Here is an 18,522-nt window from a genome sequence, read left to right on the forward strand (position 1 = left end):
CCATCAAATGAACGCTTTGGATCATCCAAACAATGTGGGCCCACATTATTTGGATGATTTTTTGGTAGTGTTTGGATTCGGGTATGGGCCCACATTATTTGGATGATCCAAAGCGTTCATTTGATGGGTCCTGATATAGATAGGGTGTGCCCAAAAAATTAGCTCCATCGGATCATCCTAACCCTTCAATCTATGGATGAACCTTGAGCCGATGGGGGCAAACCTTAAACAAATTGAAACTACAGGGGCGTATTTGTCACGTTTTAAACTATAGGGGTGGAAGTGGATATGTCAGAGATTAGAGGGGATGTAAATGTAATTATCCCTTTTTTTAAAATCTTTATTCCCGTGTAAAATTTCGAACATGTAAAAAACAGACATAATTATGGCGTTTCCCGTAATTACAGATGGTGAGATCATTTTCGTTCTCTCTTTACCAGGAATAAGAAGGGTAGGGGAAGAAAAAGAGAAAGGCCAAAAACACAGAAGGAAGACGAAGCAAAGAAAGAAGGGAGATGGAGAGCGAAAAAGGGCATGAATCTTTCTTTTGACTCAAGTATGTTGGTTTTCTTTCTCAAATCTTCTTCTCATTTATGGAATGCTTTTTCTTATTGGTTGTTTAAAACAGTGAAGGAAAGGGAAGGAGAAACAGTCCCTTTTTTTTTCTTTTCCCATTAGTTCATATTTTACCCCAGTAGTTCATATTTCTCTCTGTTTTTAGCAAATGGGTATCTGGATTTTCGAGTATTTTTTAGTGAGAAGTGATTTTTCGATTCTTTTTGTCTCTCATAAAATTGGGTAACTGAATTTTTTCAGGAAAGAGACAGAGAGACAGAAATAAGGTAGAAGCAGCAGCGGAAAAGGTAAGTTTTTTTTTTTTTTTTGGGTATGTTGATATTTTTTTTCTCTCTCTTTGCATGCGTTTTTGGGCATTGGGAATTTTCTTTCCTCACTCTCATTATTTTTTTAAATAGAAATCCAGACCCACCCAATAATCTATAATGAATAGATTTTGAAGAAAAGAGAAGATATGTGACAAAAATTGAGAAAACACGAGTAGAATATTTTGTTTGGTAATGAAGTAGTTTAGTCCAAATGGGCGCTTAACTATTGATGATTAATGCCCAGCATCCTGAGGCAAAGTGGAAACATAATTTATGTAAACGGTTTTATAGGAAAAAAACAACTCTCACATTTCTCTTGGTAGGCCTGCCTTGTTGGATTCAATTAAGAGATATGGGGCAGTTTAGCAGTTCTCTTCTAAATTTGTAGGTATATACACTATTTTAGGCCGCAAAATATGCTATCATATGACCCGCTGTTCTATTGATTCGAGCAAAATTTTCAATCTAATGGAAAAATTGAGACCATTGATAGTCTTACTTGTCCATTCACAGTATTTATAACTGGGGTAAAATTACTTCCTTCAATGTTCTTTGAAATTTTGTTGTTTGAATAATGTTTGTTCTTTCCAAATGGCAGCAAATTTAGCATAGTTAAATTTGACTCAAGTATGTTGGTTTTCTATCTTCTCATTTATCAAATGGTTTTTTTTATTGGTTGTTTAAAACAGTGAAGGAAAGGAAAGGAGAAGGAGAAACGGTCCTTTTTTTCCCCGTTAGTTCTCTCTCTCTCTCTCTCTCTCTCTCTCTCTCTCTCTGTTTTTAGGTCTTTTTTTTTGCCAGTAGTTCATACTTTCTCTCTTTTTTTAGCAAATAGGTATCCGATATGTGAATCTTCTTCTTACGAGGAATTTTGAATAGATTGGTTTTCTTCGAGGGAAACCAGAACCTCCAAAGTCTTTTGTGCATAGTTACCAGGGTGGGAAACGGAAACGAGAAACGAAACGTGAAACGGAAACGGGAAACACATGAAAAAAAATACAGGGGAAACGAGAAACGAGAAACAATAGAAAATCGTACGAGAAACGTCTTAGGAAATGATGTGTTTTTTCCAAAATGATTTTCATAAGTTCCACACATGTTTCCTACACGTTTCATATGTGTTTTCTACGAGTGTTGCATACATTTATCACGCGTTTATACATTATTTACATAAGTTTTCCATATTTCCCATGTGTTTCAGAAATATTTCTCCAATTTTGTATCATATTTTGGAAACGTTTCCGAAACGTGTTTCCCTCATTTTAGGGGAAACGAGTTTCCCAACCGCGAGAAACACCTTTTAGGGGAAACGAGTTTCCCACCCGCCCAAGGAGTTTCCGGCAACTATGCTTTTTTAGCCTTTCTTTCCATTCAAGATTATAAATGTTACAGAACATAACAGACACACAAGCAGTTGAGTTACATGATCCCACTACTCATAGCTCCTACCACTATTTACAACACACTTGTTAACTTCTCCCACTACAGACATAACTCCTACAACAGATTAACTACAACAGCAAATTAACCACACCCACTGCATAACAGATGTACATACATGACACCTATGCATAACTACCACCCATGATCACATCATCCCTTTGCATGTAGCACACATGGACACGTAACATTCCCTCTCCCTTAAGGAACCTGGTCCTCCAGGTTAGCATCGGGAAGTCGAGCGAGGATTGTTTGATATACTTCCCACGTAGCGCTTTTTTCATCAACACCTTGCCACTTGATTAAAACCTCGGTGATAGCACGGTTGCTACGTCGCACAATCCGTCGATCAAGAATCTTCTCAGGTTGGGGCTGCAAAACTCCTTCGTCATTAACGTGTGGAAGAGATATTTGAGTTTTAACGTGTTGCCCAATCATCCTCTTGAGGAATGATACGTGAAATATAGGATGAATTCGCGATCCTTCTGGGAGCTTTAACTTATATGCAACTTGCGATGTAGATCAGCATTCCTCTTCATACGTTCTCGGGCAGTGGATAAGTTTTCTTTGAGAAGCTGTATCATTTGATCCCGACTCTTGAGTACATCTTCTACTGCTTGGACATGTGTACTGCAGGGTACATAAGAGAGAAGATGGGGTGGTGCCAAACCATAGACATCTATGTTGTGAAATTTTCCTCCAAATATAAATAATCTGGCGTACCTAATTACTGGTTTCTGTGAAAAACAGAAAGAATAGATGATTAGTATAACCTTTTCGATGCGGCGAGATGAGGCACGGACTAGGTCGCTCTCTTTAAGGTGAACTTGCGCCTCTGCGGAAAAACCTCTGGTGCAACAGATCCGAATGCAATCACCCCCAGGATACAACAGCCCGACGCACCGTCGATATTTATCTGAGCTGCACGATCAGATAAATCTGAACCACACGGACACACGGTGAACATTCCGATTGCCCAACTAAGATAGAAAATAGAAGAAGAGAAGATAGTTTGAAATACAGAAAGTAAAAATATTGTTCTGTTGATGGAAAACAATGCTCTGTTATTAACAGTAAGAAAACAGTGCTCTGTTATGAACAGAGAGAGAAGACAGAGAATGGTTGTTTTTTTTAAAATGTTGGTTAAGGCTGTATTTAGAAGCAAAACGTGTCTATTAAAGACACCCATTAAAAAATAATAAACGTATCCTTTAAAAACATATGGACGCATCCCTCAAACGTTAAATACGTTTTTAAATGTTATTAAGAAGGTATCTAACTGTCAGATTTGGAAAGAATTGAAGGGACACGACTGTTGGGTTTAAAAATAAATTTCGTTTAGAAAATAAACTAAACGACACGACCCTTCGGGTTTAAAAAAGATAATTACGTTTAGGAAAAACCCAAACCCAACCCACACCCACACCCACACGCACCCGCGCCCACGCCCACGCCCAGTCTCGACACGGCACGGCTCGGCTCGGCGCGCGCTCGCGTGTCTGTGTTTTTATTTGTTCCATTTGTTCTTTGTAAAAGAACCAAGGCAAACAAATTGAATGCCCTTGAAAGGCCCAAGCCTTTGTCTCAACACTCCCTCTTATATGGATGGGAGAATTTTTCTCACTTTCCCATCTTGGACTAAACTTCACAAGTGAAAAGAGAGCATACTCCAAAGGCTTTAGATTTTTAGTGGGAAAAGTACAAAAGAAAGAATCAATTTGAAAACTTCAAATTTTGGGTGGGAAGTTCAAAAGATAAAAGGAATCTTTTCAAAAAGCAAAAGGCTCTTTTTAATTTTAGCATTAAAATACTAACAATCCCCCACTTATTTTAATAGATAAATTACTAGTAAAACTTAACGTTGGGCTATCAGCAAAGCAACACGTATAATAAAGGTGACTATGTCTTGAACCTTTACTTAGTGTTAGTGCATTCTAACTGTAAGGAATTGATAGTGACTATGTCTTGAACTACAATCCTTGGGTACAGAAAGACGTGCACCACACACATGATACTAAAGTGTTCAATTTGTTCCAAAAAGCTCGCACATTACGGCCATGTGCTACATCCCAGTATCCATGTATGCATAAGAGAATAATCCTTTATTCTCTTTGGAAGCGGCCCACTTCCGCGCATACATGTAGGTGAGTCTATCAAGGATGCTCCTGTAGCCTAGACATCCCACTCATACGAGCTATAGATTTCATTAAGAGGAATAACTCAACCTTACAAACGCTTCAGGATATCATGCTTAGGTTACAATGTTACATCATAAGGATGGGCATTGAGATAAACTCAAAATCAACATGATCGTCAACTAATTACACTATGACTCGTTTTTCCCATTGAAAACCTAGTTCTTGGGATCTTCAGTCCCTAGGTTGGGTATCCATCATAGGTAACTATTTACAAATGGGCTTTAGTCCCACCCCCCTCAATGTATTGTAGATTTTCTCCCTTGACAAGGCCTTAGTTAAGGGATCTACCAAATTATCACCAGATCTCACAAAGTCAATGGTGACCGATCCATTAGAGATCAACTCTCTCACAGTACTGTGCTTCTGGCTTATCTGTCGCGACTTTCCATTATAGCACTTATTATGTACTCTTCCAATAGCAGCTGTGCTGTCACAGTGAATCAAAACAGCAGGAACAGGTCTTTCCCAAATGGGTATATCAGATAAAAAGTTTCTTAACCAACTAAGCTCTTCACATGCAGAGGTTAGTGCTATCAGCTAAGATTCCATGGTGGATTGAGCAATAATAGTCTGTTTTTTAGATCTCCAAGAAACTGCACCACTACCAATAGTAAAAACGTAACCAGTGGTGGCCTTGGAATCTTCTGATAAAGTATTCCAATCGGCATCACTGAAACCCTCTAAAATGGCAGGAAACCTATGGTAGTGAATCCCATTATTAATGGTTCGTTTAAGGTATCTCATGACTCGTGATATACCATTCCAATGTTCTATACTTGGATTACTAGTATATCTACATAATATATCTACCGCATATGCTATATCAGGTGTGGTGCAGTCTGTAACATACCTTAAACTACCAATAATACTAGCATACTCTTTTTGATTAACACTATCGCCTTCATTAGAATACAATCTAATACTAGGATCAAAAGGAGTACATACTGGATTACAATCAAAGTACTTATACTTTTGAAGTATCTTTTCTATATAATGGGACCGGTCTAAAGATATACCACTATCAGTTCTTGTAATTTTAATCCCTAAAATTACATTTGCTTCTAGATCTTTCATATCAAAGTTTTACATTAATAGATTTCTGGTTTCTTTAACTACTTCTAAGTTAGAACCAAAAATTAAAAGATCGTCAACATACAAGCAAATAATAATACAATAAGTATTAATATACTTATAGTATATACACTTATCACTTTCATTGATTTTAAAACCATTTGATATGATTACTCTATCAAATTTCTCATCCCATTGTTTTGGTGTTTGTTTAAGTCCATACAGGGACTTCATTAACTTACATACTTTATTCTCTTGACTTGGAGTTATGAAATCACTAGGCTGGTCCATATAAATCTCCTCTTCTAGACTACCATTTAAAAATGCAGTCTTTACGTCAATTTGAGGAATTACCAGATTATGGATTGCAGCCACTGCAATCAAAACTCCAATGGATGTAATCCTAGTAACTGGAGAGTACGTATCAAAGAAATCTACATTTTCTTTTTGTCTAAAGCCTTTAGCAACAAGCTTAGCTTTATATTTGTCTATGGATCCATCTGGTTTCAATTTTCTTCTAAGAATCTATTTACATCCTATGGTCTTAAATCCTGGTGGTAAATCTATTAGTTTCCAAGTCTGGTTTGACATCAAAGACTCCATCTCGTCATTGATGGCTTCTCTGTAAAAATCGGCATCTGACGAGGACAAACCTTCCTCTAAAGAGGAAGGATCTCCCTCCAAACTAAAGACATAGAAATCAGAGCCAAAATCCTTGGTTATTTTAGCTATTTTACTTCGTCTAGGTTCAATCTCGACTTTAGGGTTTGCCTCTAACCTAGGCACGGTACCCCCACTATCCCCAATAGGCACGGTATCCCCACTATGTCTAGACTTAAAAGGAAATTTATCTTCAAAGAATTCAGCATCTGGGACTCTACTATGACATTGTTATTAAGGTCTAAAAACCTATATGTCTTACTTGTAAGAGAGTATCCCATAAAAGCACACTTTATGGCTCTACTTCTTAGCTGGGGTCTCTTAATATCAGGAAGCCTTACATAGGCTAAACATCCCCAAACCCTAAAGTAATTTACATTGGGTTTTCTATTCTTCCATACTTCGAAAGGTGAGACTTTAGTTTTGTAATTAGGAATTCTATTAAGAACATAGCAGGAAGTTAGAATTGATTCTCCCCATATGTTAGAGGGGGCTCCTGAACATAGGAGTAAAGCATTCGTAAGTTCCACTAATGTTCTAATTTTCCTTTCTGCAACTCCATTTGAGGTGGGGGAGTAAGGAGCGGTTGTTTCATGTATAATTCCAAATGACTTAACAAATTTAGTAAATTCTAATAACTCATATTCACCTCCTCTATCACTTCTTAGTCCCTTAATCTTCCTATTGAATTGGTTCTCTACTTCTAATAGGTATTCCTTAAACATTTTTAAGGCTTCACTCTTATGTCTAATTAAATAGATAATTGTATACTTAGAGAAGTCATCTATAAAAGTTATAAAGTATCTTTTACCACTACGGGTTAAGATATCATCTAACTCACATATGTCACTATGGACTAAGTCTAAAAGCTCTGAATTTCTTTCAACACTTTTGAAAGGTTTTCTAGAAATTTTAGCCCTACTACAAGTTTCACATTTCTTAAAGTCTTCTAAGACTACTTTAGGAATCATTCCTATTACACTCATATTATGTACATATTTTCTATTTATATGACACAACCTAGCATGCCATGAACTAACACAAGAAAGCATGTAAACAGAAGAATCACTTGCATTCATTATTTCAATATTCAGTTTGAACATTCCATCATATGCATATCCTTTTCCAACAAAGGATCCAAACTTGGTTACAACATACTGGTTAGACTCTATGGTTTGTTTAAAACCAGCCTTATTAAGAAGAAAACCAGAAACTAAGTTCTTCCTCATATCTGGTGTGTGAAGAACATCCTTCAGCATCACTTTCCACCCTGAAGTGAAGCAAAGCTCAACGTTCCCTACACCGAGTACCTTTGTAGTATGTGAGGCTCCTAGAAGCACCTTCTTCTCCTTGTCTGCAGGCGCATACGTCTTGAACCACTTCCTGTCAAAACACACATGATGGGACGCACCAGTGTCGACCCACCACCCTTCAGATCCTCCAACGATATTAAGTTCAGTGATCATAGCCACAAGTGGCTCTTCTATCACGTTGGCTTGAGGAATTGACGCATTTTTCTTACGTCGACACATCCGTGCAATATGATCTTTAAGACCTCTGGAGGTTCCACTCATTGTTGAAGACCTAAGAAGCACGAACAGGTACGGGGTGCGGATACTACACGACACGGGTACGTGATTTTCCAAAAAAAAACCTGGTGCGGGTACGTTCGGGTACGCCCAATACAATAATATATTTTAATATTCTATTATAAATTTATAAAAATTAAAAAAACAATTGGAGAATCCAACAGATTATTGCACCCAAAAATCAAACAGATAATCAGTTTTGAATCCAACAAATGTAATTTTGACTCTCAACAGTTTTGGACTCAATCCAATAATCAATTTTGAATCTAATAGATTATTGCACCCAAAATTGCATTTAGGCCCTGTTTGTTTTGGATTTTGAGAACAGATTGTGAGTCCGAAGCTGATTCTTGGACTCAAAATTAGACTCAACAGATTGTGAGTCCAATAATCAGGCTTTGGACTCATAATCTGTTCTCAAAATCCAAAACAAACAGGGCCCAATGTAATTTTGAGTCCAATAATCTGTTATGGACTCAAAATCCACTGTAAAAAAAAACAGGGCCTTAGACAGATGAGAGGGAGAGAGAGTAGAGAGAGTGAGAGGCAGAGAGAGAGAGAGAGAGAGAGAGAGAGAGAGAGAGAGAGAGAGAGAGAGAGAGAGCCCGTGACCTAGTTAGGGTTTTATGTTAAAAGTCTTTTTTTTTAAAAGTTATCAACCCCTCCCCCCCTTTTATAACAACACCCCCTTTTAACCCTTTATGTTTTAAAAAAAACGTACCCTAAGTGTCGGGTGCGCACCCTTTTCTTTTTATAAGGTAGCTGTGACGGGTGCGTACCCGACATGCACCCACCACGCACCCGGATGCACCCGCACCCCACACGCACCTGACACGGGTGCGGGGGGTTCAGTAGAGTACCCGTGCTTCCAAGGTGAAGACTTTTGCGGATGCGTATCTCATATCCATCTCATGATCTCCTTCCATTTTAAATTATAAGACTGATCCGTAGATGTTGCCCAATGCTTCAACTGCGAGGTTGCCCATGCATGAAGGGGAATCCCATAAAAGTTGATACAAAAAGCTTGAGCCCCTTGTTGGAAATCAGGATTCCATTCGGCAAGGGAAAGGAGGTATTCACCATAGGCTTGTCCGCCAAGGTTAAAAAATTTCCTTGCCAGATCTTGTGATTCGAACATAAAGACTACCTCTTTCTTACTCAAGATACATGGACAAGGAAGGGAGGGGATATCCTAGAGCCATTTCGCCCAGAGCCAGAGCTCTTTTAATTCCCATTCTTCAACCTTCAGTCTTCCAATAAGGTAGGCTTTAAGGAGTTGGTGCCTCTCTGCCACTTCTTTTCCGGTAATGGAAATCACTGGTGTATCTCCAGAATCCAATTTTTTGATCGAACCAGCATCCTGCCATAATTCAAGCTTATTGTTTTCTTCTCTGGCTCGAGCTTGGTTGATCTTTTCGTTTTTTTTTTTTTTGAAAGATAACAAAAGATCCATTCGGATAAGAAGAAAGATTACGAGGGGGACGAGTAGTCCCAACAACCAGAGCATACTCTGGGACCTATTTACATAGGGAGACAATCTAAGATAACATGCCGACACCTTCTGAACAAATTATCGATGCAGAGATTAAATTAACGCCCTCATTCGCTAGGGTATCTGCTTCTGAATTCGCAGAACGATGACGGTGATTAATTAGAGGACGTAGAATAGAAACCAAGTCCCTAATTTAATTAAGAGATCTTTTCATTTTTTGACAATGACGGCAATTCATTCTTCTTCTGAAGTTGTAATAGTCACAACTTTGACAGAACCAATCCCCTGGGAGGACAGAAGAGAGGCTAGTAGGGCTTGGGCCCCTATCCATTACGAAAATCCGCGATTATCAATATGAAAGGAAGATGGGATGACAAGCAACCCCGATTGATCAACAGGAGAGGGGATCAGGAAGGGCTTGGGCCCTTAGCACCCTCCGGTCGATTGTGGTTTTCGACCACCACCGATGGATACCTCCTAGACCATGGATAAAAGACCAGTCTCCACGCCGAGTCCGAAGGATCTTGAAGGGCTTGGGTCCTAGCGCCTCTGAAAAGGAAAAAGAGGGGCTAGAAGGGCTTGGGCCCTCGAGATCCGCCAAGAGAGAGGTTATCTTGCCGGAAAATTATCTAACAAAGAAAGAGAGAGAAGAGAGCTTCGACATCTGAATCATCTCTTAAAAACATATTGAGAACCAATTTACCACTAAAAAAGAGCGGCCCAGTGCACGAGGCTCCGCCATTGCGGGGTATGGGGAGGGCTAGATGTACGCAACCTTACCCCTGCTTTGCAGAGAGGTTGTTTCCGTGACTCGAACCTGTGACCACCAGGTCACAATGGAGCAACCTTACCGTTGTGCTAAGGCTCGCCCTCTAAGAACCAATTTACCACTACACCAGAAAAACATTTTTGTCTTATAACACACTCAACTCAACTAAGCCTTTGTCCCAAACTAATTGGGGTCGGCTAATGAATCCTTTAGAACATTTTTGTCTTATAACATTAGAAAAAAACATTTTCTCTGATGTGGTGGTACTTTTGTCCTTAACATCTTGTTTTTTTATTGTCTTCGACCAGGGGCACTGGTCTTTGCAGCTGGGCCAGTCCGATGACCAGATATGGATGCATATAAATTGCACACCACTCTAGGTCAGAGCAGAATGTTGATCTAATGCAGCCCTGAAAGATATATATTTCATCTAAAAGAATCTTTCTCCTTCCAACAATTATTTTCTTGAAGAGTTGAATTTTCTCTAGTGACTCATCTACAGAAAGGACAGTTGAACAATTTATCTGTGCAAGAATGTTAGCCACTTTTCTTCGATTTTGTTGTTATTGTTTCTTCCATATTTGATAGCTAAGGATGGGCTTTGAACTTCTGATCTCAATTCTATATGCTTAAGAGCAGAACCATAGGCCCTTTTTTTTATGGTAAGCTTGATTAACAGGATAGAGTTGTGTTGCATGCTTTACTGGTGTATAATTCTTTCTCTTCCTTTCCCTTTTGTCATTTTGGGTGTGAAACAATTTCCCACATTCGTCTCTTGGGTGCAATGATTCCAGGGTAAAGCATTATAGATGCTTGACAGAGTTGTTTATCTTCTTTCTATCGGTTGCTGAGATAGGTGAAGAAATCTCTGATTTACTTTATGAAGGGGTTTGTAACAGTCTACTCACATCTATGGATGCAAATCTTGAAAGATATATAGGATAGCTTGCATTAGTGTTTTTTTTTTTTTTTTTTTTGGGGGTGGTGGTGGTGGTGTTTCAACATTTTGGCTAATCCTTTGGATAAAATCCAATTGATAAAAGAAAATCAACAAATGATTGATTGAATATTCTTTCTATTAATTACTTTTTCTAGTGTTAGCATGCACAAATACACTCATATATATATATGAGGAAAATGATTGTGAGCTTGAAGCTCATATAGCTTATATGAGCTTGAGGGCCCAAACACATGGGTCCCACATTTTTTGTGCTGATCCAAACCATTCATTTGCAAGGCCCCATCATAGATAGGGTGTGTACCAAAAATCAGCTCCATTGGATCTTCCTAACCCCTCCAAAAGCGGAGGGCAAAAATGGGCAGATTTGTGGCAAACGGTGTCTGTCTATTTTGCCCTCCACTTTTGGATGGGTTAGGAGGATCCTATGGAGCTGATTTTTTGTACACACCCTATCTATGTAAGGGCCTTTCAAATGAATGCTTCGGATCATCCTAACAATGTGGGCCCACATGTGTTTGGGCCCTCAAGCTCATATATGCTATATGAGCTTCAAGCTCACAATCATTTTCCTCTCTCTCTCTATATATATATATATATAGAGGAAAAGGATTGTACGCTCGACCGTACCTAAAGTGAGGTACGGTAGAGTGCCAAATCACATGGGTCCCCCATTTTTGGTGGGCATCTAAACCATTCATTTACAAGGCCCCATCATAGATAGGGTGCATACCAAAAATCAGCACCATTGAATCATCCTAACCCCTCCAAAACTGGAGGCCAAAATGGGCAGATTTGTGGACAAACACTGTCTGTCCATTTTGGCCTCCACAAATGGATGGGTTAGGATGATCCTATGGAGCTGAATTTTGGTATGCACCCTATCTATGATGGGGCCTTGCAAATGAATGGTTTAGATGCCCACCAAAAATGGGGGACCCATGTGATTTGGCACTCTACCGTATCTAACTTTAGGTACGGTCGAGCGTACAATCTTATTCCTCATATATATATATATATATATATATAACATGCATATGCAAAAATAGGCCCTTTTCCTTATCTTAGGTGGTGATGAACCGATGTTGAGACCCTTTGGTCCATATGAGCACTCCATAGCACTTTTCCATAGCACTTTTAAGTCTTAAATCATTTAACCTTTTATATGTTATTTTTAGTTAGTGCCGACCCCGACTAGTTTTGGACAAAGGCTTAGTTGAGTTGAGTTGAGTTGTGTTATTTAGTTAGTAAAATATGATGATGAATGGATGAATCATCCGTTATTATTTTAGGTTTTAGAATTTGATATCCATCGACAAATATTTTGGAACTCTGGGTGTCTATAAACAAGTTTTTGGATCTTGTTATAGTAACAAAGCAGTGTCATTTTACACCTGTTCTTTTTTCCTGTCCACCCTTTATTTATTGTGCTCTTTATTTTTGGACATTTTTTCTATCCGGTTTTTGAGCTAGACAGTTTATACTCGTCATTTTAACTTGGAATTTGTCTGCCATTATACGTTTTGCTAACCAATGGTCATGAGAACAGCTTCACGTCTTCCATTAGATGTTCTGGGTCATGCTAAACTCCATTTGTAGTTTTGAGGGAACATCAGACAAACCAATGGTTGCTCTTTACATGGTTGTACCTGCTAGTTTCAAGCTACATCTCTATGATGTTGGACCCTCATCTCATCATGTCCTTGATCATTGAGTTTAATATATTCATTTCATCATGTTCTTGATCATTGAGTTTAATATATTTGAATTCTTATTTCTTTTCAATTTTTCATCATGGGGCATAATGTTGCTTAGGATTGTTATAAGGTTCTGCTGGACAATGGGCATCCACAGTTTTTACTGGTATTCCCTTGTCCAAGGCTATCTTGATTTTCTTGGAGGAAACTTTTATGCATGTAGTAGGTTTACTTCGGGGTGGTGAGTCTAAAGAAGGGGTGATTTTGTGATTTTCTATTCTAGAAAACCCAGAAATACCTTCTCAAATAGGATCAAACACGATTTGCAACAAACGTAAAAAGGAATGTGAGAAACATAATCACACAATGCAAGGAGACAAAATTTATGTGATCAGCAATGTGCCTACGTCCATGGGAGAAGGGTTTCACTATTTTGGCTTAGGGTTACAAAACTCTCCTTCTTCTTGGCCAAGAAAACTCAAAGAAAACCTAAAACTCATAACCATAATATGTGGCTTATATATCAACGCCACTGCATCAAGAATATGACCAAAATATCCTTTAACGCAAAACAGTAAATTAAATTTTCCTTCCGGGTTGCACAACATCTATGATTTAAATTTTCCTTTAACTACAATCTCTATTTTTACTTGATTTTCTGTTTGGTTGGTCATTTAAAATTCAGAGATTGTACATGTTACTGAGCTGATTTTCACAAAATCTGCGTCTTTCATTAACTTGGGCGTGTTAAACACCTGGAAATCAAAAGATGGATATTGCATTGTTTTTTAACAGTGACTTGTGTCAATTTCTTTCTATCATTCGTGTTGACTATTTAAATAAGTAACCATGCATTTTCCATGGCTTATGTAGGCAGTGCAATCTTTTGGGAATTGCTCTCAGATCGTTGGAAAATTGGTAAAGATGGAGGATTGCAATCCAACAGTGAGGCAATGGGAAGATATGATCCAGGATTGTTTAGTGGAAATATTTAGGCGGTTCAGTGCCGTTGATTTTACTTCGGGGATTGCTGAGGTTTGTAGCTCATGGCGCTTGGCTTGTTCTGACCAATTTCTTTGGAGAACTCTTGATCTAGGGCAGTTAAAATCCAACTTTATCAAGATCCCCTATGCACCATATGTTTGGGTGGATGATAGATCCAATCAGCAACTGACACGTGTGTTGAAGATTGCAATGGGTCTCAGCCGTGGAAACATTTCATGCATAATTTTCCATTTCAATCTATACCTGATGGACAATCAATTGATCTATGTTGCTAACAGGTAATATGCCTTTCTGTAACAAAATCTGAGTGCTGAGAATAAATTTTAGACTATAGCTATTGAAGTCTACCATATTCAAAATGTGTATTAAGGGTGGTTTCTAATCAGAGAAGAAAAGCAGGATGAAACCTATGATTTAGCCGACACTTTGAATTTATTGCTGACACACGTGTTGTGTCGTGTCCGACACTCCATTCGTGTCTACACGTGTTGACACTCCATTCGACACTTTTAAATGTGCCGCTAGAAGTGTGAGCGTGTCAATACATTTTTTGTACTGTGTCAAGTGTGACATTCTGTTTTATTTTTGAATATTGTGTGTTGGGTGATGATATTTTCACCCCCCCTCCATTACGCATGCGCCCCCATTATAACGTGATTTGACGTCAAAAAGCGTTAAAGTTGCCCACTTTTCACATCAAATCACAATATAAGGGGAGCGCATGCCTAATGCAGGGGGAGTGAAAATATCATCTCCCTTGTGTTTACCTCTTATATTATTAACTATTCTTTTATTATAAACTCTTCTTTTAGATATTTGCTGTTATATCCCCTTCCCTAAACCTAAAACACTAAACAAACTCTTGTTTGATTATGGCATGTTTATTTAGATTATAGTTGATTAATTTTAATATTTATTAGTTTGTTAAACGAATACCATATTTATCTTGTTGCATATTATGATAGTAATTGTTAAAGTATAAAAAGATTAAATAACACCATCTCCATTAGCTTAAGCCTTTGGAGTAACTGGTCCTGAGTCACGTGTAGGCCAACCCTAGAAAGAGGGGCCACACGTGAGGGGAGTGTTAAAGTATAAAAAGATTAAATAACGCCATCTCCATCAGCTTATGCTTTTGGAGTAGCTGGTTGTTTCACAGTAATCAGTAATTCTATATGTATGCACGTCTATAGGCGTGTCGCCATTTCTATATTTTTAGGGGTTACCATGTCAAACACTATGTATCCGTGTTGGAGCTCAACACACGGATCCGTATCCACAAAATCATGCTTATTTATACTTTCTATTTTAGCCGTATCCCCGTTTCTAAATTTTGGGTGTTTGCCATGTCTGACACTCCGTGTCCGTCTCCACACATGACACTCGTGTCCGTGTCTACAAATCATTAGAAGAAACTAATTTCTTAGCCATTTGTCTATGCTAACTTTGATGAGCTCTTTCCTGTTGTGGTACATGATAGGAATTAATAAAAACATCGGAAATTCAGTAACTGATTTGAAGTGACTGTTAGGGAACATATAGATTATCGGAAAACACTTTTTTTGGTTCTTAGCAAAAATTACAGGGATTTTATTTTTTCTAAAAGTGTTAAATTTCTTAGTGGCCATTCTTCTTTTTTTTTTTTTTTTTTTCAATGGCATTTTGAGAGCCAGGGGTGCAATGCAAGGACTTCCTTGTACTATTACATGATCCTAATACGCTCCTTCATTGTTCTGATTTTAATTATGGTTGCATTTGTACAAGTATGTTGCAGAATGAAATACAAGAAAGAAACAAATTGATGCGGATTTTTTTTTATAGGTGCCCACGGCTCAAACAACTTGTTATACCAGCTTGGAATCGCATGACCAAGGGTGGAATTTGCAAGGCTATCCGTATGTGGGGAGAGCTGGAGTCCATGACAATGCCTAGCATTCGTGATCCTGCTTATGTCATGGACGAAATCCGCTTAAACTGCAAGAACTTTACCCAGCTCAAGATCATGGGTCCTTGCAACATCTTTCTCGCATCGTCTATAGTCACTTTTCTTCCTAAGCTGAAGGTCTTAAGCCTGCGATGCTCAAAGCTGTTTAAGGAAGCTTTAGTAATGATCTTGGATTCCTTGGAACACCTAGAGGTGCTGAACATTTCCCATTGCCTCTTGATAGAAGCTCCTCCTCCACCGGCACCAGTGAGAGTGTTTAGGGAACTCGATGAAGCAATTGTAGAGAAAGCTTCTCGATTACGGGAATTTTTCCACTGCCAGAGAGCCTCGTGCGTTCTATGTCAGCGAACAATCAATGATGACGGTCTCATGAGATGGTACAAGTACGAGGAGGGGTTGTGGCGCACAGACGAGGTGATCTCTCTTTCATTCTGAGATTCTGGAAGCTTGGTAGATTGTTCTATATGTTTTGGATGTTTACAAGCATAGCAGCTTCTGTTGTGGAATAAGTCAATGGTAATTTCCTTTTGTTTTGCTTCTCCTTGCCAATAAACATTATTGTAACCTTAAGCTTATAATTTAGCTTTGCTAAAACAATAAGAGTAATTTAAAGTTTCATTTGACGTCGCTTAAACTTTCTGGTGGAGTATGTCAGGTTTACTATAAGCCCAATGGTTCAACCCTTGGCAATCTTTTATCTTGTTTTGATGATTCCAAACACAAGTGTTTTTCTGTACTAATTGTGTTTGTTGTGTAAGTTGGAAGTTTCATCTAGGTTCAAAGTCAAGGAAGCTTGGATCAAGGCTATGGAGCTATCTTTGAAAATCAAAGGAAGCCAAAGCAGTGAAGATCCAAGAAGGGATGACCACTTGAAGTGAAGAAGAATGAAGCTCATCACGTCAAAAGTCAAGTCTTTAGTATGTAAAATCCAATCCATCACTTAGAATTACTTAGAGGCAAGGGCCACTCAATTGAGAGTAAAAAAGTTAAATATCATGGAAATCAAGTGGATCCAAAGCTCAAGTGCCAAAGAGAGTTTAAAATTGAAAAAGTACCAAAATGACACTTGTTTGGTTGACCATAGGCCATTATCTTATGGATAATGGGTCTAGAAAATTTCCAAATAATTTTGAAAGTATTTTTAACAGAAAGTACTCTCTCAGAGCTTTTCGTAGCACAAGAACATCGAGATCCGATAAGAAACGAGGGAGATATGAATTTTACAAGTTGACTATATAAAACAATGTTGCTAGGGCTCTTGAAGAAGTGTTGGGGCATCAGAACTTGGAACTCCATATTTTTTTATATATGTAATAGCTATTCGAAACTAGCCGCTCGAGAGCCATTGGAGGGTGTCCGAAACAGGCTTTTTGGCTATAAGTGGGTTCTCAAACCTCTTAGACTCAATTAATACACTCTAATACATTCTTGGAACATCATTTGAGTTAAAATCACTTCGTGTGCCTCTCTTGGAGATTTTGTGAGGGATTGGATTCTAGGTCTAACTTGTACATCTTTCTTGTGAGAAATTCTTATTGTATTAGCCTTGTGAAAAGGCATATTTTCTTTCTTTCTTTTACCATTGTATTTGGCAAGTGTTTGGAGATGCAGAGCCATCTCCGTGGGCGAATGCTTGAGATGCAGAGCCTTCTCCTTCGGCAAGTGGTGAGGCGCGGAGCCACCTTGTTGTAAATGGTTTGATCTTCACTACTATGAGGATCGGGTTAGTGAAGCCACCTTGGATTTTAGGTGGAGTGGATGTAGGTCCTAGGTTTAGGACCAAACCATTATAAATCTCGGTGCACTCTTTCCCATATCATTTATATTTTAGTTGTAAATTGAATTTATCTTTACTTGCATTTATTGTTTAATTTGTTCTTTGGCTTAAATTTTATAATTAATCTTTTAAAAGGACAAAAGTTTTATAAAGCCAATTCATCCCCCTCTTGGGTTGAAACATTACATAGGATCTCATTTACTCTTATTCCCATCAATACGTTTCATGAGTAACTATATGAATGCCAGAATCTAACATGGGTATCGAGTGTTGGATTCGACTAACCTTGAGAAAAAGATTCATGGATTTGTCTAATTTTAGTTCTTTTATATGATAATTTGGTTATGTATTGGGAGTTTCAACAGATTAAGTAAATATAATATTTTATTTCCATATAAAAAAATACATTGGGATTGATAAAACTCAAAACTTTGTTGTAGTATTTAGGGAAAAAAAAGATCCAAGAGATCTAGAAGTGTCACGGTGAATCTTGAAGTATTGGAATCCAACATGTGTTCGACACCAATACTTCATCTGTCCCGAAGAATCCGATGTAACTTAGCATCAACCATTCCAAAATGTGTGATGTTTGCTGTTCCTATTTCCAATCTCTGTTTTTAATTTATCAATAGTGTTTTTTAGGGAAAAATTATTAAAAAAATGCAAAGTTTATGGTAAATTGTGAATAAAGGGTAGACATTTAAATTTTGTAAAAAAAGCGCTGTCAGGTGAGAGAGTATGAGTTTTAGGACAAATATACCCCCAATTTCATTTTCCCACCATTTTTTATGCTCTAATCCCTATGCTTTTTTCAGCTACCCACTTCACGTTTTTCTTTCTTCTTCCCCACCCATCCAACGTGAAAAACACCCAGTGCAGCCATTGGCATCATTTGGAAGCTTAAATCCCATTGTATTTTGTTAAAAAAAAACACCATTACTTGTCACAAATTTGAACTTGGGTGATAAACATAGCTCCAAGTAGGTCCATGCTCATCTATTTGAATAGGGTTTAACATTTTATGAAGGTTTTCATGT

At 38.1% G+C, this 18,522-nt stretch overlaps 1 protein-coding gene across 4 annotated transcripts; it reads left to right on the forward strand.

Moving 5' to 3' along the window:
* The first annotated feature begins 416 nt into the window (after positions 1-416).
* Positions 417-16,342, forward strand: LOC143857373 (F-box/LRR-repeat protein At3g48880-like). 4 transcript variants are annotated; one of them, XM_077367802.1, is made up of 6 exons: positions 467-556; positions 817-863; positions 1,574-1,617; positions 10,412-10,483; positions 13,632-14,041; positions 15,585-16,342. In XM_077367802.1, the coding sequence occupies exons 5-6, from the start codon at positions 13,683-13,685 to the stop codon at positions 16,141-16,143; spliced, it is 918 nt and encodes a 305-aa protein (XP_077223917.1). In that variant the 5' UTR covers positions 467-556; positions 817-863; positions 1,574-1,617; positions 10,412-10,483; positions 13,632-13,682; the 3' UTR covers positions 16,144-16,342. The 4 variants fall into 4 exon arrangements, with proteins under 4 accessions (XP_077223915.1, XP_077223916.1, XP_077223917.1 ...); XM_077367801.1 differs by lacking the exon at positions 1,574-1,617 and having other exon boundaries at positions 447-556; XM_077367803.1 differs by lacking the exon at positions 10,412-10,483.
* Positions 16,343-18,522: the final 2,180 nt, after the last annotated feature.

The sequence above is a fragment of the Tasmannia lanceolata genome, unplaced genomic scaffold (genome assembly GCF_043159265.1).
Source record: "Tasmannia lanceolata isolate RefF3 unplaced genomic scaffold, GAP_Taslan_0.1 ptg000024l, whole genome shotgun sequence".
In the NCBI taxonomy this organism is placed as follows: Eukaryota; Viridiplantae; Streptophyta; class Magnoliopsida; order Canellales; family Winteraceae; genus Tasmannia; species Tasmannia lanceolata.

Excerpts from the sequence above, each read along its gene's own strand:
- LOC143857373 (XM_077367800.1), top strand. The coding sequence starts at position 535 with ATGAATCTTTCTTTTGACTCAA. Across the intron at positions 557-816 it reads GAATCTTTCTTTTGACTCAA|GAAAGAGACAGAGAGACAGA; the intron begins GTATGTTGGTTT and ends GAATTTTTTCAG. Across the intron at positions 14,042-15,584 it reads TTGATCTATGTTGCTAACAG|GTGCCCACGGCTCAAACAAC; the intron begins GTAATATGCCTT and ends TTTTTTTTATAG.